General features: G+C 48.9%; 1 protein-coding gene across 1 annotated transcript in view; it reads right to left on the bottom strand.

Moving 5' to 3' along the window:
- LOC6588039 (mucin-2) overlaps positions 1 to 24923 on the bottom strand; it is a 40784-nt gene extending 15861 nt beyond the window's left edge. Inside the window, exons 1-2 of the mRNA XM_026986007.1 lie at positions 24507 to 24923; positions 7005 to 7106 (exon numbers count right to left, since the gene is read on the bottom strand). Of these exons, the coding sequence (XP_026841808.1) occupies positions 7005 to 7098 (94 nt within the window). The 5' untranslated portion in view covers positions 7099 to 7106; positions 24507 to 24923. The remainder of the gene's footprint in view (positions 1 to 7004; positions 7107 to 24506) is intronic.
- Positions 24924 to 27051: the final 2128 nt, after the last annotated feature.

The raw sequence follows: 27051 nt of genomic DNA, 5'->3' as shown, positions 1-27051 counted from the left end.
CACTCTTCCCCCGACTCGGGGCTAATCACAGACTGGCATTCCACTCCCCAGCTCTACTGTGTTCTGTTCTGTTCCGTTCTGTTCTGTTCTGTTCTGTTGCGAGGCAAATATATCATAATTTTGTTTGCGCAATTTTAGACAGTCCAAAACGGAGGCCTAGACAGAGAGATGGATGCACGGCCGGACGGAGGTGGAACTGTCGTTCCGCAGCTCGTGCTGCACCGAGGAGCTCCTCCTTGGTCTGCATTCAATTATTACACCGCTAGCTGTTATTGATAACAGCGCATTGATTACAGCAATTGCCGAAATAACAGACAAGCCAGTCCAACGGCAGATTCCGATGCAGATTGAGACTCAGATTGCTGCAGTGGCTGCTGGAGGAGCTGCAGTCGGAGCCTGACAAGTGATGGATGCATCCATGGCCCGGCCCCGGCAATCAGCAGCGGCAGGAGGTGCCTCAGCAGCAACAAGTTTTCCCCTGCGCATGCGTAACTGTTTATTAATTCGAGTGCAAGTTGGGGAGTTGGGGATAGAGCAGAGCCCCAAGAGGAGCACTCTCTCACGCTAGAAGTCCTGACTTGGGCCTGACTCAGACTCTGGGCCCGATTCAATTAAGTGCTCGCGGAACGCATCCATGTGGCATTCTAAGCGCTAATTGCTCACCGCCGCCGCATTTTGTTTCCCGTCTATTTCTGCTGCTGCTGCCTCTGCTGCTGTCTCCAGCTTGTAGTCGATTTGTATCTCTCTCTCTCCTCCCACGCCGGGGCCCATGGCATTCGCCTAATGATTGGACAGTGGAGATAGTGCAGCGGAGAAGACTGCTGGAGAATGTTGCGTGTTAGCCAGGACAGACCTGGCCAAAAGCCGTAAAATTCAATGGCCCAGTGCTCGCACACAGACACACACACGGAATACTCGTACATCATGTGCAAAAGATCAGCAAAGCGATAATTATACAAAGTATTAGTTCAAGTGAGAGCCGAGCCTGTCTCTGACTTGGCATGACCCAAAGCTGTGGCTGTAGTTGTTGCTGGAGCCATGGACTGTCTGTGGTTGCCATGCGTAAAGGTGCCAGCCGGAGAGTTGATTGAACCCACTCAGGCATTAGAATGGGAATACGGAGATGGGCCCTGGAGATGGGCCTGGGCCTGGCACAGGGCTAGGGTTACACAATTGAAAGAGAACTGCTCCCAGGCCGGGCAAGTCATTGCACCTGTGATAGAGATCTCTCTCTTTCTCTCTTCTAATTACCATTCCTTACCTTTGCGAAGTCTTCGTCTAAATAGTGTCAAAATGAATTCTAACACGCCAACCCAGCAGCCCAGCAGCCCAGCAGCCCAGCAACCCAGGTCCCGGGCTCCAGGTCCCAGTTCCAGTTGCCTGCTCCCTCCGCCGCCTCTAGCGAACCGAAAACATTTCGCTGGTCAAGCTCTGAAGACGGTAGCCGTCTTCGAGCTTGTCTTGGCCGTGGGTCTCCATCATTGTCTTGTCTTGTCTTGTTAGCGTGCCGGCAGTTCTCTTAGACAGCGATTAGTAGCCAGTTGTGTGGATGTGGCGCCAGGTTGAATGTCTAAGTGAGATGCGAAATGCATTTCCAATTGCCGGCGTACCGGCCTGCCGGGAATACCACAGAAAGAACCCTTCTTTAGCTACGGCTACATCCTATCATAAACTCTAATTAGCAGGGGACCACAGACACCGACACAGACAGGGACCGATCGACCGACGGCTTGCCCGAATTGGGTCAGAGCGGCCACTAATTGCCATAAATACGAGTATGAATAAAAGCCGCAAATGTTTGCCATTTAATTAACATTTCGAACACGTTTTTGGACCGGCAACGTGTTATACAAATCGGAATTAGCATATTCACGCCGAGTAGACGAGAAATTGCATAAAACGTCGAACCAAAAATAGACATGCCCCGCGACACAGTCCACGACGACAAGTTCAAGTTCAATGACATCGAAACAACAATAGGGAAACAGCATACATAATATGAGCTATGATTATGGCATCCACACCAACAGAAGCACCACTCCAAGATACAGATACAGATACAGCCGTACAGATAGGTGTCTGTAGTGTCTGTTGTCTCGATGGGAAATCTGGGCTTACCAGTATATTGTATTACTCAACCTCAGCCGGCGTTTTGCTCTACTAAACAGCAAAAGATATTCATTTGCATTTCCCCAGCGAGCGCTTGGGAGGAGGCGGATCGGATGGTGGATTACTGTGGGCTCTGCTTCGCTTCGCTTCGCTTTTCTTCTCTTCAAACAGAAATTACAGCAATCATTGAAAACCATTTCATTGTCAAGGTGAAAGGTGGAATGGGCCACACGGCACTCGGCACTCGGCACTCGGCACCAAGCGCCGAGGCGTTAATAGCCAAATTGTGTAATTGCAATTGTAATTCCATTCGGTTTGGTCGAAAAAGAAACGGCTGCTGCTGCTGCTGTGGTTTAAGCCCTGTCTGTGGCTACACGTTCCCGTTACACTTCAAATTGCCTGGCAGTTAACCACAAGCGTATTTACTTAAATGAAATTAGCCCCCGACCTTGTCGCAGGAAGTTGAGAATTTAATGCTGATAAAAATCAAAAGATCTGCCAGCCGCCTGCCTGCCTGCCTGCCTGCCGGGCTGCCTTCTCAGTGGATTTCCGCCTCCGATTCTGGTTCACACGCTGCTCTGGAGTTCTAACCATTTAATTGGAGAATCAAGTGCAACGGCAACTGCGGCCCTTTGGCGGTCTGGTCAATGGCCTCGCCCCCATACAGCTGTGGGACTTGCGTCTGCGTGGGTTTAAATCAAAACCAACTAAGTGGCTCGCCGGCCTGCGTCTGCGTCGGAACATTTAAGCCAAACAAATGTATCTTTTATGAGTGTCTCAAGCTCATGGTCAATTTATCATGCGCAGAGACTGGGACACACGATAGAGTTCGTAGTCGCAGGCCCGGCTTTGATTTCGCTTCACACCAACTCAAAATCAAAATTGATGGACGACTGGGCGATGCGAGGCTGGTGGGCCGGGACACAGAACGGACACAGCCAAGCGAAAGGAAGGGAAAGCATGAATGCTTAGCATAAACGCTTGTTTATGGCCAAGAACATGGGAGTCGGGTGGGGTTGGATGTTTGGAGTCATGGGGCCCGGCCTGGCCGGGGCGGCATCTAATTGTGTCACCGTCGAAAGTTTCTCCGCCTCATTGGCAAATCTGTTTGGCAGTCTCACGTTCGATGGGTGCTGTGCTGCTTCGTGCGGGCTGTGCTGCTGTGGCTTGCCCCGCGGTAACCCGCAAGTTCGTGATCTCTAACTCTGCGTACTTGTTCTCTAAGTGGCTATGAAATTCCTCAGCCACGCAGCCATCGCCATCGTCATCATCATCATCATCCTCATCGCCATATCGGTCAATGGTCAGCGGCTTTGGCAAGCTTGTTTGCCAGGCAAACAGCTCCGACTCGGAGTTCTACAGCTACTTCTACGTCTACTTCAGAGACGACTCCGACTGGGATGGAGGGCAGACAACAATGTACGGATGGTATGGCTATGGCCCCTAGTGTCAGTATGTTTGCATATATAAAATATTTACGATCGCTGGATCGGCAGCACCACCTGAGGCAGCTGAAGCAAATGGAGAAGGTAGCCACACGGTCTGTGCGGCTGTGCGGCTGTGGGCCTGTGGGCAGCCGTACCGTTTGGTGCTATCAACGCCTCTGATAAGCCAAATCCGCCTTGCCACTTGACATTGAACCTGGTCCATGTCCGTGTCTGTGTCTGGGCCCGAGCTGATGGCAAAAATGTTAATTATATGCGCGTGGCTAAGCTGATGACTGGACAACGTTAAATCTTGATTAACGCTGCCTCAGCCGATGCTTCAGAGGCTTCTGCCTCAGCCTCAGCCTCAGCCCAGGGCCTGATGACGACGATGATGCTGAGGCTGACGCTGATGACATCAGCCGAGCCATGCAATTAATATCAAAGCATAATGATGTGTACCTCAGACCCAGAGCCAGAGACAGAGCCACAGCCAGCGCTAAACCCTGGCCAGAAAGTTCTGTTGGCACGCACAAAACTTTTAAGCCATCGATAGCTCGGATAGCTGACTGGCTAGCTCGGGCTGCTAATACAAGCTAATTAGGCACAGCGGCAAGTGAACATCGCTTACTTCCGCACATCTTTATCTTGGGCCTGAGACTGGGACTGAAGCTGGAGCTTCACTTGGAGCCGAGAATGGGGGCCATAAAGCGCCGATTTATGTGCGCAATAAACAAAAATATTGAAGATCTTTGCTCAGCGTACTAATGCCTTTGTAATTGGTTATAAATTAAGAAATCACAAAAACTGGCTATGGGGGGGAAATAAAATATATTTGATGGTTAGGGAACTGCCGTCAGAATTACGGAATGGGAAATGGGAGATGGGAGATGGGAGATGGCCAAGGTTCAGTGACCATCATCGTGTGGTGTAGGTGTCAATTGGCAAGTCGCAAGAATCCACAGAATGGGAAATCATGGCCAATGGGAAATCAGAAGAGAACACCTGTTCTGCCTGATCTGTTGTGTTCGATTCTATAATAAGCATGAGAAAAACGAGATACGAACTCACGTTCGAAATTGATTGATGAAAACGCCCCAATGAAAATAAGCGAGCCAGCAGGCAGCCAGCCGACAGCAGGCAGAAGGCAGAAGGCAGAAACGGGCAAAAAAAGCCATCAAATTGAAATTGCCATCTTCGATTCGTGGCTTATAAAATAATGGTAATGTGTTGCGGCTACCGAGATGCCTGGACCATCGCCATCGCCATCCATCCACCGACCTTGAGCTTGAATTAAAACTTGAACTTGAGGCATCTCTCTTTTAGCTGGCGATGGCAGTTCAATTGCACAACTTGCCCGGGGGCTGGGTCTTACGGTTAACTGTTCGGCTATGGCCAAGCTCTTGGCTGACACGATGCTCGTATGATGCCAAAATGTTTTCGATATCTGTCTTAATAGCTGCGCAAACAATTGGCGTATGGAGCGGATAGAGCGCTTGGGATCGATCGCTGGATCGATGGATGCTGGGGCTTTTGTTGTGACGCAAATGCCACTTGTTGTGAAGTATCTCACTCCGCTGTTAATCATCTCTAGAGTCCGAGTGCCCGGCTGACATTTGCGCTAGTCCTATTGATTTATTGCTCGCATTTGTCGGCGGCTGAGGCAGAAACAGAACCAGAACCAGAACCAGAGCCAGATACAAATGTATCGCGTGAGCCCAACTGTTGAGTCATGCGTTAGCTGCCACCTCATACTCGTACATGTATTTATAATGGAACAATTCAATTACCAGAGCATGCTGAGAAGTTCTCCCGAGCCGCGACTCCAAGTTCATCAAACTCAAGTGGTGTCGGTACCCTATACACAACCACTCTTCCACTCTTCGCATGGGGAGGATGGGATGTGGATGGGGGATTGGTTTGGGGTCCATTAGGCCGTTTTGTTGGCTTGTTAGTGTAACAGATTTGTGACTGTGTGTAATAATCAATAAATAGGTGAGAAACCCTGGCGGGGTTTCCAGCAGAATCAATGTTTAAAGCTCCACGGGTCCCACTCTCTCCCTTCGTCTCTACCTCTCCATCGCCCATCTCTTCATTCGTTCTGCCATTCACAAAAATTCTTTTCCATTTTATTTCGTTTTTCGTTCTTCAGATACATTTCCATATGCAGCCCCGGACACCGGAGTTTTAGACATGTGTTAATGAAAATTCCAAGAATTCTGAATGCAGCCATCGAATGGTGGAGTGGCGGTGTGGCAGCGTGGCGGAGTGTGGTGCCGAATGTGGGTCAACGAGCTGACTATTGTCGCCTATCGTTTTGACTAGGCCAAATCAGTCAGAGCTGGACACGTTGACGTTGCACCGGGAGATGGTGCTAGAGGTGGAGACGGAGAAGGAGATGGAGTCTCGCTCGTTGCCTGTTTATTGAAAGCCCATTAAACAATGGCACGCTGGGTCTGGGTCTGGGTCTGGTTATGGCCTCGGCTCGGTTTGGCTGGTGTGGGTACGGGTACTAGTACATTTTGGTTTTGGCATTTCTTGTCTTCTGCCGCTGACCGATATTCCCGGACATTGGAGAACTGCACCGTGGCTGCGTCCGGCGTCAGTTGGGTCTGGGTCTTGCTCTTTTTTGGTTTATTTGCCTTTAAGTTCTGTTTAAACAAGTCGTTAAATCGAACACGCCTAGAGTCAGGCTGGAACCGTTAGGCATCGCCTTTTATTGCCTTGGTAAATGTGAAAGTTAACACATTGCTGGGCCCTGGCAGATGCAGATACAGCAACAGAAATAGATACAGATACAGATGCAGATGCGTCTAAATATGCAGTCGCGTTGCTGATGATGGCAAAGACCATTAGCACTTGCTTTTAATTATACGACGAGTGTGCCCGCAGCTCTCGGACCCTGCCCGGACGGACACTCCCTGAACGGGACAAGCAAGCCCTCCAGTTGCACGAGTATGTGTGTCCGGTGTCAGTTCCCGTCGAATCCAATTTAAATGGAAACGCATGACACAATTGAATTTGGGACACGACACCACCCCCGCAGCATCCGCAGCATCCGCAGCATCCCAAGCATCACCAGCATCCGAATGGGCCTGCTCTTAATTAAATTTCGCCACCGAAATGCAACAGACTTTTAGGCAGTCATGACCACTGACGACCCCTGACCCAGGGCAAGCGGCAGGCAGATCCGGCAGCTGTTGTTGCCGTCTGATGGCAATTTGTCACAATGGCTTTAATTAGTCGAATTTCTGCCCGGAACTCGGGGTCAGTGCGGATGCGGATTGGTGTTTTTCGGATCCCGGAATTTATGGGAAAATAATCAAAATAGACAAACAGGGCATATGGGAGGATTTGGCATAGATTACGAGGCTGCACTCGCACTCGCACTCCGGCACTCCGGCACTCCGGCACTACTTGGGGTACTTAGCTGGCTAAACATAATTTATGTTGACATAATAAACCACTTACCGGCTTGTGTGGGTATCAGCATTATGGCCAGCAGGGCCAGCGTCAGAGACACCAGCTCCTCGAGTCCCAGCGGACTCGAACGTCTTCTTGTCATGGTTGTAACTGCAATGGAAGAGAGAGAGAGCGGACCAGAGTTATGGTTAGTACGTGATTGGCGTTGTAGAAAGGACGAGCACGAGGATGAGGGCCCCTCAGTGCCCATTTGACAGGCTGGCAGCAGGAGGACCGTTTAACCCTTAAACAACAATCAAATCGAGCCACAATATGTTCCTTAAACGACAGCACTTCATTAAAAAAGCATGACAAGGCGCATGCCGCCTCATCTCTCCTCTCCTCTCCTCTCGTCTCGTCTCAATTTATTTCTTTTCTTATTTCGTTTCCATTTTTTTCTGTGTGCGCTGAAAATTTTCAATAGCTCTTCGGCTTACAAAAGCAATTTACGTGCACAAACAGCAGAAATTTCGGGCGGGTGGGACTGTTGACATGTGAACCGAATGCCACCAACGCCACCACCACAGTCAGCACCACCACATCGACTACTTGCACCCCTCCCGGGTGTCCGGAGTGTATGGGATGTCGATGTCCTGTCCTGTCCTGGCCGGCACAGTCCTGCCCTTGGCTGACTGACTGGCTGTTTTTCTTCAATTGTTTGCGGAAATCACTTGTTTGCCGATTTGACAGATGTGCAATTTTCCCTGACATGCCCGCCGTCCTGCCTCCCTATCCCTCCCCTGCCGCCTTCGAGAACATCCTCCCAGACCCAGACCCAGACCCAGAACAGACCCGGAACTTCCTTCTGCTGGCCGGAAAGGTCAAAAATCGTTCAAGAGATACGAGTACGCATACAGGGAAACCTGCCCGAAAGTTTCTGTGAAGTTTTTCGTCTTTTCTCTGAAGTTGCTGATTGAAAATGTCAGCCACACGCCGAAGAAAACTTCCCGAAAACTTCTGCACCCCCACTTGCTGTTCAGCCAGTGATCCCATCGTTATAATTAGCGGGCGGCAACCGCCACATATCACAGCTTATCGGTTGACAACTACCTAACTAACGTGACTCGCTGGTCCCGCCATATATAACCGGGTTTATGGTCGTCTCGATTGGGGGTATAATGGCGTCGAAGGGCCGACGACACATACGTTTCATATTTTCATTTATTAGCCAAGTTTCCTTTTGGCTTTTATTTGCTTTATGTTACTTTAATCAAGTCCCAGGAGATGCAACACGTGAGTGTGCCAGACCGATGCGAGGCCGATTCCATTGAGGGGTGGCTTTAGACCTGAGGGTGAGGCTAGGGAGAGGGGTGGTGAGGGGTGGTTGAGTGCCGGTTTGAGAGGGGGTAAGAATAGGAGGTGGGGATGCCCGTACCCGCAACCGTACGGATGTTTGTATATGGGTGGGCGTGGTAGGTGGGTGGATTATGCAATTTTATACCTTTCATAAAGCAATAAAATCTTCCAGGCGAAGCACCATGGGACGGAATGGTTTTTTGTCGATAAATGTGAGGGTAGATCGATAGTTATCGGAGCTAGCGATACCTTGTTGCATTTAAATCGAAGTAAAAGCTGGAATATCGATCGCTTTTCTTTTCCCTGATGTCCCCTGAGGAACTTATCACTGTGGAATGGAATCCCGTTTTGGTTACTCTTCTGGGCGGTCATATCGAGCTCTCTCCTTCGCAATATTTCGCCTCCCCTTCTGCTATTCTCGTGAAATCTGAGTGGTTTCGTTTACGGCCCCCTCTCCGCCACGCTCTTGCAACGTACTCGTATCCCCCCCCCTTGGGCAGCTGTTTGGTTTACTCGCTAACGAAACAAGCAAATAAAAATCGGCTAATGCTGGGGCTGGGGCTGCAGCTGGAACTGGGGAAGGCGAATGAGCAACGCTCGACGCTCATCATAAATGCGCGAATTGTGCTCATTAAAATGCAGGCGAACTGGGGGACGAGGGAGAGAGCCCCAACCTGAGCCCCGGGAGTCACAAATATCACTGCTGCGTGCTGGGGCAGGGGCAACGGCAACGGCAACGGCAGCAATGCCACAACAAACAGCAACAGTAACGAGAGAGGTATGCAACACACGAAGCCGCCTCTCGGTCAAGTTGAAAGATTGCTCCGCTGATGCTGAGGCTGAGGCTGAGGATGAGGCTGCGGCTGCGACTGTGGCTGATACTGATGCCGATGGTTGTGGCTGCGGCTGTGGATGATTCTGATGGTGAAGCGTCTGCCTCTTCTGCTACCATCTCATTCGGAGTCGCGGCATGTTGATGACGAGTTGACATGACGAGCGACAATAACAATAATGATAATCTCACACAGCCAACAACAGCAACAGCAACAACAACCTGGACCATGATAATGATGACGATAATGGTGATGAAGATGATGATGATGATGATGATGATGATGATGGGGATGAGGATGATGCCGCCTGCCTGTTTGGACTGACAACGGAAGCGACACAAACTGGCTATTAGTTGTTGGCCAAAATGGCACTTGTTCTAAAGCTATTAGCAACACACGAACAGCGAACAGCGAACAGCGAGCTGGCAACAGAGGCAGCAACATGTTGCGGCCTACCAACTGGCTAGCAACTGGCAACTGGCAACTTGTTGCTGTAATTATTCCACTGTACTGTCGTGGCTAAATGGCCAACAATTTTATTCTTTCTTATTTTCTGCAGCATAGCATAGCATTCAGTATTTGGGTTAAGACCAAATAAAGGGGTGGTCAGCAGCCAGCTGCCATGTGTCTCTGCCACAGCCGCCCCAGCCTCAGACTCAGCCTCAGCCTCAGCCTCTCTTTGAGAGTGTGTGTGTGACACAAATTCAATTTGTGAATGAAGTAGTAGCCAAAAGTATACACACACATGTGGCACACAGCACACCACACATCAGGAGGCAACTACTTTTACCCATCGGTACGAGTATTTGCCCAAAACGAGGCAGGCGCTTGTTACCAGTGCCCCAAAGAGGGGCGGACTCTACTGCTGCACATGCCACCAGATATCGGTCATGGGAAATTTGCAAGATTTTGGAAAAGCATCTGGCAAGGGCAAGGCCTGGGCCATACATCTTCATCGTCTATGTATGTCTTCTTCGTCAACGGCGGCGGTGACGGCGGCGGCGGCTCCGCGGTGGAGACCTGGTCTGAGTGGGTCGTCCATCTAACAATGGCCCACTGTTGATATGCGTTATGAAAAATGTATTCAGGTCCAGCAGGAGGCGGCTCATGCGTGAAGAGCGGTGGCAGAGGCCATATTTGCATAGCACAGCCCTCCTTCTGCTTGGGGGAATGCGGAATGCCCACAAAGGGTAGGCACTGGACAGGCCACCGCTTCTTTGTGGCTGAGAAATTGCACAGGCTGTCTGGGGCAGGCCCCTACCCCTGCCCCTGCCCCTGCCCCTGCCCCTGCCCCTGTCCCTGCCCATGCCCATGCCCCTGACCCAACTCGTATTCGTTCTCGTATCTGGGGGATATCCATATCTACATTGTGGGCATGCGTGGAGGCTGCTGCCAGTTGCAAGTTGCAAGTTCCCATTTCCCCAGTTGCACAAATTGTGGCCCAGCTGCAGCTCTAATATAAATGTACGGCCGGAGAGGTGGAAACAAACAGAAAAAAATTTACATTTCACAAAGGCAGACGGCCTCAATGGAGGGTGGGAAAATTTCACATGCATCCATGGGCAGCATTTTGACAGTCGGGGCACGAGTGGCACGGCCAGGGAGCGGAAGAGCGGAGGCTTCGTTAGCATATCAAAAGGTGTCTCTTGTCAGAGAGCTATCTTGTGTCGGCTGTCGTGTTTGTGTCTGGTACTGTGGCTCTCTGGCTCTCTGGCTTTCTGGCTGTGGCACCGTGCCTGTTGCTATTCCTCTGTCTGTTGCCTTCGCTTTGAAATTTGTACCATGACCCACAAATATACTTTGGGGCACGCATCTAACGACGACCCATCGACAAGATCGCAGTCAGAGATCGATAGCAATTTGCAATTTGCAAGCCGATGCTGAAGCTGAATGCAACTTCAGCTTTAATTGGATTCTGGCTGGTATCAAATTGACATTTAGCACACAAGCGAACCCCAGTGCCAGTGCCAGTGCCAGTGCCAGTGCCAGTGCCAGTGCCAGTGCCAGTCCTAGTGCCAGTTCCAATCCCAATCCCAAACCGATCCAGAGCCAAGCGATCTCCCAATCCCCATCCCCATCCCCATCAGAGTGCTGCCGCCTGACCCCAACCTCACGCGTCCATCTGGGGATCTGCTGCTGCTGCTGCCAATTGCCTCTACTCTCTGCTGGCTTATCGTATTACACTTCTTCGATTGCAATTGCTGCCGCTGCTGTTCTGTTGTTTGGCGTTAATTTGGTTTTGTGTTCTGTTCTGGCTCTTCGTTCTTGCCACTGCCATCCATTTAACGGTCCCCAGGTAGGGGCTGCGGCAGTGGCAGCAATTGCAAATTGCATTTTTTACTATTTTATGCTTATGGTATTCCTTTTGTCTGGCCAATTGCCTTGTTCTGCACGTCATCCCCATAAATCCGCGAACGGCTGCGGGGCCCTCACACCTGAGCCTATCGCCAATCAGCAATCGCCGATCGCCGATTGCCGATTGCCGATTGCCGATCGCCAATCACCCATCGCCTATCGTCCGTCTATCGTGCATAGTTGTGGCCAATTGCGGGCCAAATTGTTGTGGCTTGGGTTCAGCCAATTTGTTGGAATACGGCCTTAGGAATGTCCGACCTTGCCTTTGCAGATACACATAAATTCCATGTCCGGTCATTTTCGTGTGCACCTTATGGATACAATAATTACAGAAGGTGTTCGTTCGCTCACTCAAGGGATAGATACTTTTCGGATTAAATTCTCAGAGATTAGATCTAATGGAGATTGCCATCGAGCACAGATGATTATCTGCAGATTTGAACTCTCGCACGAGGGTCTATGCAAATTTAAGATTGACCTCACAATTGAGCGACCTTGTGGCATCATCAGCATCATCATCTGTAGCGGCAGCAGGCGGGGGGCAGCCAGCAAGCCACTTGAGCCACAAATTGGAGGAGTTGTTTGAAATTAATAAAGCTCGGTGCTTCGCTGCTGCTCACGATCTGCAAACATAACGGTGTCTAGTGGCAAATTTAGGCGGCATGCGGCAGCAGGCAGGCGGTAAGGGAGCAGCAGCAAACAAGCAAACAAACGCGCCAAATGTAAACTTCTTTGGAGACCGACCGACTCTCGCGTCTGAGTCACTTGTCAGCGCTTTGCTCCGGCCACTGCCACTGCCACTGCCACGGCGCAATGGCAATGGCAATGGCAGTGGCAGTGGCAACGGCATGCGGAAGCTGCCCAGCACGACTCGAGCTCCTTCTCCAAGCTGTATGCAACGCCAACGCCAACCACCAACTCGGAGTTCGACTCCATCTCCAGCAGCGACTCCAAGTGCAACTCGACGGCAATTTGCCATTTTCGCTGTGTGTCGGACGCTCGGCCAACCCAGAACCCAGCTCCAACTCCAGCCCCAGCCCCAGCTCCAGCTTCAGCTTCAGCACTTGAACTGGATTAGTTGCCTGCCCGCTTTGATTTGTGACAAATCTTGATGATGCTGGCTACCGTGTGCTCGCCTGCAGCATGCAATCTGCTAGCTGGCCATATGTGGAAGTGGATGTGGCAGTGGCAGTGGCAGTGCCAGTGGATGTGGATGTGGATGCTGGTGGGGCTGACCCAACACCAGCAGAAGCTGCTGCGGCAGGCGGTAGAAGTTGGCCGTGCAGATCGTGAGCTGATTTTGTTTCGAGCTTCATTTTTTTACATTTTTTTTCGCTTTTTACGTATCGGTCTTGCCACAAATTTCTCTTTTTCTTGGGGTCAAGTTTGTTGCCAGCCCGAAGAAGCGTTCTGATTTCACTCGCCACTGGTGCTGCAGCTGCAGAGCTGCATGCAACAAAGTTGCACATACGTTTGCATCGCTGTTCAGCTGCTCAGCTGCTCGGCTTCTGCTGCCTAATGAGCTTTGGCTTTGGCTTTGGCTTTGGGTCGTTTAATTAAAACCAACATCACAATTAGGCATTTCGCCTGGAGCCATTCCAGCTGGAGCTTTTGGGGTCACTTTTCAGTTGGCTAAGGCCGCGATAGCCCGGTTTTCCATACGTGATTATAAATATGAGACCCGACCCACTGGGGATGGCCCACAAAATAGAGCCAGAGCGAAACCTTAACGACGCCTACACGTGTCACCGGACAATGTTATACAATGTCTGAATCGATTTGCAAATTTCAGTCATAAAACAAAGAAGCATTCGGAATCAAGGTGGAACACACTCAAATACACATCCGTCTGAATATAAATCGATCCGAACTGCAGACACTCTGGGAATGCCAATGAAATCTCGATCCATACAATTTGGGGAAATTGAGGATACTGCAAGTGATCCATCACTTCCCGATGGATTCATCATAATTTGCACACGAACATGTGGCAGACAGATCCAAACACCTTCTGGCGCTAGACAAACTGGTTCTAATTATGCCAGATCATAGAGTCCAATGGCGGTGTTTCGGGCCAAAAACAGTTAGCCAAATAAACGTAAATGCTTTTCGGATACGTGATTTGAGAGCAGAATTTCGAAAAAGTGGATCAATGAGCTTGAGGTTTTGGCGCGTTTTCTGAATGCGGACTGGACTGCCGGACTGCTGACTCCCAAATGCCGCTGGTGGGTAGCCATCAATTGAATCTCATTAATATGATTACTCATGGCTAAATATACGAGTACGAGTTTATTGGGATGCTACCATAGACAGGCATGGGAAAAGCCCGGATACGCATTTATTTCGAGCTCTGTGATGTCATGGGACTCGGAATCTACATTGTTTTCGAGGCTCTGGTTCTGCAAGTCAGCATCGATCATCGGTGAAGACAGACAGACTCTCCTAAGTGACTCATTGGCCAGTCTCAGATAATTACATAGTTTGCCCAGGGCCAGGGCCAGTGCCAGTGCCAGTGCCAGTGCCAGTCCCAGTGCCAAGCGGAGCAGGAACTAAAAACCGAAACTGGCCAAAAGTCAATGCATCTCATACATGAAACACAACTGCGTCTGGTTGGGGGTCTAGCAGGTCTCTGAGGTTCTGAGGCCTCATCCTTGGTCGAGCCGCTTCGAGGAATTCACTTGACTTGGCCAGTCTAATGCTGCCAACCAGGAAATGCCAATCAATGAGGAATACATGCGTTCTTGCCCCGTTCCCGCTCCTGCTCCCGCTCCCGCTCCCAGGCAGCAGCATTGATAGAGAGCGGAGTCTCTGTTGCTGTTGGCTGTTGGCTGTCGCTGTCTCTTGCGCTGCCTCGGCAAAACAAATAAATTAAAAATTGCATTAAAATGTAGAAAATGAAAAACGTTGCCTTTTCCAGCTGATTTGAGGTAGGCATACAGTCAGCACAAGGAGAGCCACAAGAGAAGGAGGCAGTGTCTCAGTCTCAGCCAAGTCACTGGAAGTGGAGGAGGGAGTTGCAGTTGGAGCCGTAGCTGGAGCTGGAGCTGGGCAGGGTTCATGGCATAGCTGTGCTGTCAACTTGAAATCGCACGTTTTTCTACGCGCTACAAAGTCGCGTCGCGATGCCGATCGAGGAGTTGGGGCCCAGGCAGCGACAGAGGACGGAGGACGGCGGACGGCGGACGGAGGACGTAGGACGGACGCCCTGGCGGACAGGGCAAAATGTGCTAAAATATGCGCAAATAGCAAAAGAGAAGCGGCCTAGTCTGGCCCCGAGTTGGCCTGGACGTGGACGGGGCCTGGGCCTGGGTCTGGGCCTGGCCTGCGCATAAAGTCATGGCACTCACACTGGCACTGCAGCTGCGGAGAGCTCATGGAGACGACTCCAACGATTCCAGCGACGCCGTCGTTGCCGCCGCCGCCGCATATGAGTGAGTGTTTTAAATCATGCTGCCTGCCAAAGTCATGATTCATATACCGTTAGTTGCTCATTTCCACACAAATAAATCCCGAAAAGAAAATCCCAGCCAGGCAGAGCCAGCTCTCTAGAGCTAGGCCAGAGCAGACTTCTAGGCCCATTCCCACTTGAGAAATCATCGAACGGCTAGCCGTACGGCGCCCAGAGCAGGTCTCCATCATCGGAATGGACCCGCAGTCCTGCCAGAGATCCTAACAAATTTTCCAAGCCCATCGCAGGTGCTTTATCCAAAGCTGATTCCATTAATCAGATGGAGACTCCGCCGGCTACAAGCCTTCCGACCGGGCCCGAGACCCGCATAAAAGCACTTAATTATGCATAGAGCCGAAAGCCAATCCAATGGTATTTCGCTGCTGCTCTTCCTTGGACCGGACCGGGATCGGGGTTTCAATGAGATATTTACACGTGCACGATGGCGATTAAAGTGATGTTCCATCATTAAGAGATGAACGTGAGATTTGGCAGAAAGAAACGGCTCGAAACTATGCTGCCAGCTCCTCCATTGAGAAAACAAATTGTTGTCGTCAAGGCGGTTTCACTTTTATTTGGAGAAGCCAGTTTTTGTTTTTATTTTTATTTTTATTTGTTTGGTAATGCCCGAGACCAACCGAAAGGAAAGTGTTCTCCGAGCGAGATATTAAAACGAAATGAAAAGAAAACAGTGCACACAGAAACATATAAAAAGGCCGACCCATGGAAAGTGTTTGGTATCCATCCCATCCAGGTGCTCAGAGCCCCTACAAACATCGTTTGGTCGAGGGTTCTATCTGGAGTTTGTACTCGACCCCACTCCCATTACGGTTAGGCCTGCGTCCAGTGCACTTTACACTTTGGCTCTGGCTCATCGTTAAGACTCACGCGCCGACCACTTCCGAGAATGTTCCGAAAAAAATACCAGATGAAATGGAATGAAATTGAATTTTTCATGGCTGGTCAACGCGGCTATTACGCGGGCAGAAGACAGGCCAACGGCGGGGTGTCGCGGGGGGCCGGGAGGCCCATTAAAGCCCAACCAGTTTTGGTTCCTATTAAGCGAGGCGGGTTCTTAGAACCCCCTGCCCCTGTCCGACACCGAGCGGCATTTCGGGTAAGAGTTTCCGCATTATGATGTTCGTATAAATAGTTGCCATAACACTCATCTCATCCAGCACTCGTCGTCGTCTTCGTATACCTAATTAGAAGCGCCCAGAGCGGGGGCTAACGCTCTGACTCAGCCCCACGCAAGTGATGGATGGACTGTCGGAGTGTGGGAGGGGGGGAGGAAAACCGCTTTCCCGCCCAACTGGGGGTAACAAACTTTCCTGGGGGGCTTTTCGGCATATCAAGAAGAAATTCATTTTGGATCTGAAATTTTTAATTCAATTTATTAGCGTCTGAAAATTGGCTTTAAATTGATTTTTCCCTGTCGAAAATTTCCACTCCCCACCCCCCATAGGTAATTGCATAAAGGGGGGCTGGGATGTGAATGTGGATGCGGATGCGGAGCGGGGCTATAAATAAATTGACTGCTCGATATATAGATTTTTCGGTTGGCATTTCATATATAAATTATGCAGCGACATTTAAAACACGAATTTCAGCTCTGCCATCAATTTCAATGCCATTGTTCGGCCGCACTGTTCTGACCTGTCCACTGGAAAATGGCAAAACATTTATTTTGCATTTCGAATTCAATTAGAAGGTAAAGTTTTCAGCCAGAAGTGACACTCTACGTACACTGGGCTTTGTGGTTCAATCCGGCATTGAGGCACGAACGATCGCAGCACTGGCAATGTTAGCGGCAGCGGCAGCGGCACGGGATGTGGCAACTTTAAGAGGAACTGCGAAAAAGGGTTGCAAAAAGCCACAGGGCCAGAGCCGGTGCAGAAGGGTTGGGGTTGGGGCTGGGGCTGGGGCTGGGACTGGTGCTGGAAAAGCACTTGAAGGCAATGAAGTCAAGTATGCAAACAATGCAAAAGCGTCGGAATTTCCCCCCCAACGTGAATATGGGGTAGAATATGACAAGGATGTGCCGGATAGTCAACCTGTGTCCGTGCCTTTGCCCTCTTCAATAATGAGCGCCGTGTTGTTGTGCTCGTCTAAGGATGAAAGCTGCTGCAACTTGGGCGATGGCATGCCATGCCACACTTTATTACCTTATGAGAGCACAAAGCTCCGACTCCGACTCTGACTCCGACACTGACTCCGTCTTTGTCTGTTGTCAATGTTGTGTCGAGGCACGCACCTTGTTGGCGGTTGCCGGCCCCATCTCCTGCCACTTGCAGCCTGCTTTGATAGCTTCCCTTCTGCATAAATTAGATGTCATCCCCACATTTCATTCCCGGATTCTGCCCTGTCCTGTTCTGCTTTGCTCTGCTCTGCTCTGCTCTGCTCTCGCTCTCTACTTCTGTTTCATTTCGCGACTCAATTTGCTGGCTTTTATTGTTTCAGCGCCGAGCGAATGCACTGCTAAATTATTTATTTATGCAAATTGAAGCAGTTAAGCAGCAGCACTGCAGCGGAGACAAAAAGTGCAGTCGCACTCCGCTTGCAATTTGTTTGCTGTCTAATTTATCATTGCATACTTTTACGGGCCGACAGCTTGACGTCTCCATTTCCTCCCATACCAGAGCAGACCAGACCAGATTGGACCAATTGGATTTACATACCTGCAACGAAACGAGAAGGGAAAGGCAATCGATTAGCCAAACAGTTGGACTCTAATTATCGTATCGCATTGTTTGTGTGGACAAGATCATTAGGTGACATTAAGCTGGCCACAATAGAACCCCGGCATGAATGGCAATCGAGTGATGGCGGTACGTAATGAAATGTAAATCATGACCAAACAAGCGACCCTACGCCCGCCACAAAAACAAGTAGAAAACAAGAGTCGAGTCCCCGAATTTGGGTCAGGCAGCGCGACGAAAACAAATATCAAAATCAAGTTATACTGGAACCCTACTCGACTGCAGACGTGTGTCAGAACAGCTGGAAGCCACTAGGAATATTCCGACCATTAGATACCCCCCACGAAAAGACTTCCTGCTGCCCGTTACATGTTCTTTCAAGAGCACCATGTACCCTTGTAAGCTACGATTACGGGGTAATCGCGTGGCCAGTACGTCATCGAAGAGTACAAAACGAACGCCGCTTAATATGCGGACATATTAAACGAAACTGATTTATATTTATGCTTATGTTTTTGTGTACATTTTACGTTCTACACTCGGAATGTGACTAACCCCTTGGCTCCAAACGGGTCGCTGATTAAACGCTTTTGTTGCGCATCCAATTCGCAACGAAAGTTCGTTCGGAATTTTGAATTTATAAACGGATGTTCAGATACAGATACAGACTCGGATTCCGATTCTATGTGAACCACCGAACGAAAGTCGAAAAGAAATCGCCATCTGTTTTAGGCCCATAATGAGCCCCATTTTGTGGACCACTCATCTGATCGATTTCCATATCATCGTTACTGCTTCTCACATCAATTTTCATTCAATTCGTTCATTCGCCATATTTCTGCCTGGCTTCAAGTTTCAAGTTTAACTGTAGTTCTCTTTATTGCCTACTTATTTACTCTTCATACAATGGAAATTAATTTCATTCAAGAAACGTAGAAACATCTATCCCTCGTCCCCTCATCGTACCTCTCATATCCCCTGCTCGTATTCGTATCTTTCTCTCTGACTTTGGCCTCAGGCAGCTCCGAACTTGTTTTTTTTTTCGGGGGGAATTTCTTTTGGTTTTTTTTTGCTGATTTCTTTTGACTATTCAGCTCGTGGAATGGCCAGAGCTAAAGCCAGAGCCAGAGTCAGAGCCAGAGACAGCGGTGTGGCAGGCTGGCGACGACTTTTCGCATATTTTCTCACAAAAGAATTTCTCGATACTCGGCTGATCTTTGTCGCTGATACGATCGCGCGGCGCGTAGAAATGGCCAACTCCGCGCGTCGTTTGATTTGGCCATTTCGGCTGTAGCCGGAGGGCAATTGCAGCCACCACTGAATCGGGCGATTGAATTAATTTATGGGCTTTCGAGTTGGGCAGTGGGCTTTTGATAGTTGTGCTGGCTGCTGCTGCCAATTTTTTGGAGCCGCAGCACCGTTGGCTTAATTGTGTTGGCCCCATAACTGTATTGGCTCTCAGGCCCGTTTCGCTGGCGAGCCAGAAACACATTAGCCGGCCAGCAGCTAGCTAATAAGCCACAAAAATATACCTCACTTCGGCCTCCGCCAATTCAAATTGCACTCAACAAAACAGGGGAATCGGAATCGACCAGCGTTGACACCTTGACCGCATTGATGCTGGCCCTACTCCGATTTCGACTCCGAGCTCGAATCCATTCCAGCTGCTGCTGGTGCTGGCCTTATGGGCCATTATTCGCGCGCAGTTTCAAATTAAATCAAATGATATTTTCTAGACTTTAAGAGCCATGTCTAAATGGCGGACAGGGCTTTACGAGTGCTTTAAATGGCTTCAATTGGTCCGCCCAGACAGGCCAGAGTGGGCTCTCGCTGTCCCTAGCATTGGACTCGGGACTCGCCTATCCTTTAGGCCCATAAAATCGTTTTGGCCTAATGGCTCGTTGCATTAACACTTTTGAATCTCTCTGGGCGATGCGATGGCCATTAACAGGCTTTTGGAAATGCATTTTGCGAGGCCTGATAACAGGCATTACGCATACGGCAGGTGCGGAGCCGCGGCCCTCGTTCTGCAAAATGGCCATTAAAATCTATGTCGCCGTCCCATTAGCCATTGGCTCTGCTCTCCACTGCTCTCCAATGCTCTGGTCGACTCGGTTTGCACACTTTTTCTTTCTACCGTCTGACACTTTCTTTGGCTATTGAACTCGAAAGCATCTGTGGCAAACCAGATCGGCGCCCCGAAACCGAGACGAAGACGAAGACCAAGACGGAGGCAGTCACACCAACAGCAGCAGCAGCAGCAACAACAATTTGGGTTAGAGAAATTTGCGCCCCACGACACACTTTAAGCCCGAGTCAAGTCGAGTCGCGGCAAGTTCTTGTGGCATGTACCATGCTCCCCCGGTTCTAGACCACGATTTAACCTTGGCGCTGTTTGGGCGTAATGCGAGACAAGTGTCGTTTGGTCGCCCGGTCGTAATGGGCTTAGATGCGCTTACTTTCTTTATGTTGTTGCTTGTGGCACAGCGGCAGCACAACTACAATGCTAATGCCGCACATAAACCGATTTACTCAATTAAACTTTAAAATCACAAACAGTCTCTGACTGGGGATGATGTTTAGTTTGGTTTGGTTTTTCTTTTGCTTTTGCTTTTGCTTTTGCCACCGCTTTTGTCTCTGCCTCAAGTGTCTTTTGAATTGTGCGGGTGCCAGAAATTGGCGATAAAACATTTGGCCAAGGTAAGCTATTGGCCAAAGAAACAAACTGCCAGCGTCAGATTGCTATTATGGCAGTGTTTTTCGGCTTGCAAATCTCTTGAACATGCATTTGCTGCTATCTAAAGCTGTTGCCGATAGCTATAGCCCCCCTGTGGATCCCCTAATGGATCCAATGCTGAATCACTGTACAGTGTGGAATTTGTAGAAGATACCACATACATACAATATGATGAAAATGTGTCCAATTAGCTCGGGAATCTTTATTGCTAAATAAACTGCTTATGAATCCCTGCAGAGCTGCAGCTCTTACTTGTACATATTTCCAGGGAAACAGGATTATAGCCATGGCTGTTGTAGATATATGTAAGTGTGTTATGAGTTCATATACACATGCCCTAATCGGATTAACTGATAGCCGAGTGTCACAGTTCCTCCGGTAGCATTGGAGTGGCTTTGCACCCTTTGGATGCTGGCTGCATGACCCCGCCTCGCCTCATTAGGCTTTCGCGCAGCTTTTCACTCAATTAGCGGAGCATATCATTTGCATAACGTGGCTCTAATTAGATTATGTGATGCGATGTGATGTGACGTGGAGTCTTCTTCTCTTTTCTGGTCGGGCTGATTCTGGTCTTTTGCCTAACGGCGAAATGGTAGCCCAACAATGAGACATTAGCATCGGCCAGCCTATCATTATGTAATTTGTCAGGTTCTCAGTCCCAGTCTCAAGTCCCAGTGCCATCAGGTGGCTCCCATCGGGGCTCCTGCCTTTTTCTCCCTACAGATCTGATCCGCTGATGTGCTGATGTCAGAGCTCAGGTGTGTCCGGGGACCCGCATCATAACTTAAAATAGTAGTAGCCGAGCGCAAAAGTTTCATGCCAGCCAATTAAATATTTTAAAGACTTTTTTCTGCGCATTTCGGATGGCATGGGGATGGGTATGGGGATGTGTTTGGGACCTCTCCTCTTCAGTTGCTTTAATCTTTCTTTCTAAAAGACGAAAATTAAAATAAATTAACATAAAGTTAAAGAATTTTTGCGACTTGCTGCTGGCCTTGCTTGCAGTGGCTTTTAATTGTTATGATAATTCGCGCAGAGCCGAGCCACCGAGGAAGCCCACCTCAGGGGACAAGTGCGTTACTGAAAAGGCATCAAATTATGCTTGGCTTGGCCCGGCCCGGACCGGCCCGGCCCGGACAAAAGAAAGGCCCAAAGCAGCGGACGTTGGCTCAAGCAAACAACAGCAACCAGAACTCGAATGAAATGAATTCATTTGATATTGAAAGTGACTGTAGAAAGTCGCCTGATCTGCTCCATGTGCGCGCCACTGCGGTTCATCAAACTTTTGCAGAGCTTGAGCATGTGGCATTAAGCATACGCAGAGCTGTCCCAGCGATAAGCTTATAAAACTTCTTTCTTCTTTTGCCATCCAGCAACTTTTGCGGCAGTAAAGTGTTCAAGTATCTCCCAAAACGATGAAGATCTAACAAAGTTTCTGTCTCCCAGCTTCCCAGCCTAAGGCGGCGGAAGTGCGGATGGTTAAGCCAAATGGTGGCTTCAATTCCTATTCAATTCCCAACCGCAGCAACCGCACACCTTAAAGTGCCTAAAGACGAGGCATTTATGTCATTATTGACATTGCTTTTCCGGCCAAAGCCAAAGCCAGAGCCAAAGCCTGCCCCAAGTCGGAGACATTTCAGGCATTTTTAATTAAAATGCTGCAGCAGATATGCTGCAAAAAAATCTAGAAAAATGCTGAAACCACAAAACCAAAAATGCTTAAGGGATTCGGCATGGGAAAGGGCCTCGGCCTGGTGTGGCATGGGGGTTGTGATAGATGTATGCGTGTATATATGTATGTTTTCGGGGTATGTGGGGTGACCGCAACTACAACTAGATGCTGTATCGGATACTCGTACTCGTATTTGCCATGTTTCCTGTTGGCTCATCAATAAATCCGTAGCCGTTTTCCTGCTGGCGCCGCTGCAGACAAACTCTGTCAAAATTTGTTCGGAGCTGTACCACAGAAATTGTCTATAAATCACACTATTTCCGTTCATGGCCAAGGGACAGTTTTTGGTGCCCCGAACCAAAAAAGTCAACCAAAACCGAACACCTGCTGCTGCCAGTCCAGTCCAGTCCAGTCCATTCCAGTCACTGGCCATGGCCCTGTCCCTTCAATGTCAGGGTCCCCGCTGGTGAGTCCCTCCCTCGGTCCTGTCTCTGGCCAGCTGCCAATGAAATCTCTGGCAAACCAAATAACACTCAAAGTCAGGTTGGAAATGTTTGCCATCAGCCACCAGAGGGGAAGCAGGAGGAGGCTGCCACAGGGACAGACGGTCACATATTGCGGCAGCGTTTTATTTGCATTTTTTATTGGGCCCCAGGTCCAAGACCAGAGTCAGAGCCAGAGCCAGAGTCAGAGCCAGAGCCAGAGCCAGCACCAGGAACAGGACTCTACGACCAGGAACAGGACCATCGTTTGTAAGTGTAACTACTATAAATATATCGTTTTGAGGCACTTTCTGTGGGTGGGGAGGGTGGAGGTGGTGGCGGTGGTGGCGGGCCGGCCGTAGTTTGTATTATTTATGGCTAACTAAAAGCTTTTTCATTCGGGCAATTTTAGTTTTTACGAGTTTGACAAATGTCGCCGCGGAGCGAGCGGGCTCCTCTTTAAAGATCCCCCAACAGATGGTGTGGGCATAAATTCTAATTATGGCTGCTCTCGAAGTTTCGGGCCCAGGACCAAGCCCAAGAGCGCGGAATGGCCTTTCATAAATTAAAACACAGGCAAAAACTATTTTCACAATGCAAATAGCCAAAGGCTGCAGCCGTAGACGGAGCCGTAGACGGTGCCGAGGCGCGTGGCATTTACGCCCGAGCTTGGCCCGTTAGTTGTGCAGCCAGCCGGGGAGCTAGCCATTTGTGAATGAATGAATGAGCCAGCGAATGAATGGTTGCCACTTACAGCAGCGTCGTGGAGCCCCACCAAACCTTCTTTTTTATACCCTCAAAGAGGGTAAGCGCTATATGTTTGCAGCACCGAAATGGATGCATTTGTGACGCCATAAAGTGTACTAGTTCTTGAGTTGATATAGCCATCTCCTATATTTCCTGTCCTGCCATAGATACAATCTTTCAACAAATATTTGAATATACTGATCGATCTGCAGAGGGTATTTAGACTTCGGCTTCCGAAGCGACTAGTGCAATTTCTCGTTTATGAATGAATAACTTTGAGGCCGTTTTAACGCCTGGCTGGCTCCTGCTTCAATTTGGTTGTAAGCAAATTAATTTTCATTAATTGGCGGCCGTAAAGATTAAAGCGGCTTATGCAGGCAAAGTCACTGCAGTTTCTCATCCCTTCTGCCCTTTGAAATTGGCTGAAATGGAGGTCTGGTTTTTGCCCTAGAAAGAGTCAACCAGCCCACTGGGGGGCATCTGATGTTCGGACAACCAGCCCCTGACTGGAAACGAGTTACGCAAATGAATAATTAGTGAATCAAGTTTAAACAATTGCGCAACAGGGCTCACATGTGCATATCCCCAGTTTAAATGGTCCGCAAATTAATTATAATAGTATTGGGCATTAGTCATCCCAAAGTAAGAATATTATTAGTAATCTTTGCAAATGTTCTTATGGGGAAATTTCCCATCCAAGAAATGGAATATATTTGAAATTTACATGTGCATTGAAAAAACCTTGAAACTTAAAGAAAAATAATCTGTGGCTTGGTCGGAAATAATTTCTTAACAAAATTGAATAGATTTTTACAAGTATTAGTTTTTTTATTTATTTTTGCTATTTCCCGGAGCTTTCATGTAATTTAGTTAAAATCTGTTTAATTTTCTCTTTAAAAATATTTATCAAACTAATATTTTTAACTTTTTATTCCAACTTTTTGTTTTAAAACGTAATTAATTAATTAAGAATTTTCCAAACTTTTTGAGTAACATTTTTGATAAAATACCTGAAAACATTTTTAAATTTGTCTTTCAATTCATATATGTACATATGTATCTATTATTTTATTAATAAAAAAAAGTTTTTTCATTTGAAAACGAAACTTTAAAAAATACTTTAAAAAATTATATTTGTATCTAACACAAAAATCACACTAAAGGATAGTTTCTCCGAAACTTGATTTGCAAAGAAATTGTAGTGTGTCCCATTCCAAGGACCCTTTGAGATTAAAAACTCACCTTTTTTCACTCAAGTAACAGCACGAATGAACAAATCTTTCGTATAGAACTCTGCGGAGATTCTACGTGTGCACTAGCCACTGGTACTGCGGTTTGTATCTTTGCGTTTGTATCTTTTGGTTTCGTTTTGCAGTCCTTGCACAGTTATCAGATCCTTTAGTTGGCTTTTACACGTTGCTCAACATTTCGCGCACTTTATCGGTGTTTTCTGCGTGTGTTTTGTTCACTTTTCGTTTCGATTGTTAACAATTATTGGGAATAATCCACTGTTCGTTGGCTTGCTTTTGGGGTAAAAAGGCAAAAGATATTTTACAAGAAGATGCTGCTGCTGCTGCTGCTGATTTTGCGGCTGGTGTGGCTGCTGGTGTGGTACCAACTGGGGGTTCTGTTGGCCGTTCGGTTCGGTTGGCTGGTTGGGGCACCACCAAGATACAACCGCTTCATAAAATTCAAAGAGACTCGGAGCTATTGGGTCCGCGGTGCTTATTTATATAGCCTACGTCGTGCGGCGATTTGAAGAAAATCAAACGAACGAAACGAACAGCAGCAACACCAGCAGCGCAGCAGCAGCAGCAGCAGCAGCAGCAGCAGCAGCAGCAGCGGCAGCAACGGCAGCAGCGAACGCAGAGAGCGACGCGACAGAGAGAGCAAAGAACCTCTCACACAAACACACTCGCACACTCACACACTGTGAAAGAGAGCGCGCTAGCAGCACACTCACTCTCCCAACACTCACACATGCACACAGTCAAATGCTCATCATTTGGATCTCGCGACGCTGACGCTGGGGAGAGAGCAGAGCGCCAAGCCGGCTTTGGGGACAGCGACTGCGACTGCGACGCCACCATGTAACTTTGGCCAACAACTCGACTCTCATCTCTCAGACGAAGACGACGGCGGCGTCGGCAAGTTCTTGGTCTTCGTCTTCGGACTCTTCGGCTTGGTCTTGGTCGTGGTCGCGGTCGTGGTCTTGTCCATGGCCACAAAGAAGAATTCGCGCGGCTCATAATGATGTTTGCGGATACATGGAAGATGATGATAATGATGATGATGATGATGATGATGCTGTGGCAAGAGCATCTTCTTTTGGCCACAAGTCAGTCAGTCAGTTGGCCATCAAGCGGCGTTTTGTGGTCTCTGGCCAATACATAGCCATCCGAAGCTGAAGATGTTGGTGCTGCTGTTGCTGCTGTTGCTGCTACCTTTACAATAATTTCGTGTACAGGTGTTGGGGTCCAGCGCCGCTTCTAATTAAACAACGCTCATTGTTGCCAACTCCCCGAGACTCGCACGCACTCGACAAACAACGACAAATAAGGCAGAAGATGGTTAACCGGTTTGGGCCAGGTCCATGTCCATTACCCTCGGATTCGGATTCGGAGTCGGATTCGGATACGGACTTGGAATCTAACTCGGACTATGGGTGTACTATGCGTACTATTGTGCGTGACGCGACTCCCGGCTGATTATTGACCTTTCCTATAATTAAACAAATCCCTCCGTCGCCTTCTCCTTCTCGCTGCTTTGGCCTTTTGTTGTTAATTGTTTTTCTTTTTGCGAAATTCTCTTGTTTGATTCCAATTAATTATTTAATTACGCCAGAAGTTGGCAATTTCGCACTTGGCTTTGTCTCTGATTCCCACTCCGACACTGACTGTGACTATAACTCCTTTCTGGCCATAGAAGTCGCGCGCGCGCTCTCCTCACTCACTCACTCACTGGTAAACCTCAACACGGATTCAATGGGAAGATGCCGGAGCTCTCTGGTGGGGCACGTCCATTACACGACGCGCACGTTTCGCTAATGAACTGAACATTTCCGCTTTGACGGCATCCTTTGGCCAGCTTCTGGCTGCCGGCTCTGGCTCTGGCTCTGGCTTTAGCTCTGGCTGTCTGCTGGTCCTTTCGGTTTCAAGCAGCATCGGTGGAGGCTGCACTGCGCCGGCGCGTGTCGAACATTTGAGCGTGAAATTTGTCGCATTGCCAGCCAGCCAGCAGCAACAATAAAGAAAGAAGCAAAGAACAAAAACCCACCCGCTCCCAGCTTCCCCATACGTTTCCGATGCCAATCCCTATACCAATCCCAATACCCATTCCCAATCCGAATAGCAATCCCAGCAATTGGTGGCTACGTGTTGCCGTTTGTTGCTGTTGCTCTGCTTCTGCTTCTGCTTTTGATTCTGCTCCTGCCGCCGCTGCCGCCGCTGCCGCCTCTGTCTCGTTGTCGTGAAATATTTTTGGCATTTTCGCTTTATACGTGCAAATTTTATGGTAACAATTGGTGTGAATGCCGGACATGCAAAGCACTGGAGAAAGAGAGCGCGCGACAGTGGGAGAGCCTGAGGATGGGGCACATTCTGTGGGTGGTTTGGGACAATTGAGTTGCCGGGTTGCCGGTACAGGGTGCAGCAGACAGAGGACTGAGAGGAAGGTGACAAAAGGTCCTCAAGGGCAAATTCGAAACTTTTTTCATTGCGAATCTTTTTGACGCTTTCTCATTGAAATTTACCGAGCAAGTTCTGAGTGGTAAAGAAATTTCCTCACC

This window comes from Drosophila persimilis, unplaced genomic scaffold, assembly GCF_003286085.1.
Source record: "Drosophila persimilis strain 14011-0111.01,24,50 unplaced genomic scaffold, DperRS2 tig00000000-arrow-pilon, whole genome shotgun sequence".
NCBI lineage: Eukaryota > Metazoa > Arthropoda > Insecta > Diptera > Drosophilidae > Drosophila > Drosophila persimilis.
The sequence above is the reverse complement of the archived record's forward strand: the minus strand, read 5'-3'. Positions and strand labels throughout refer to the sequence as shown.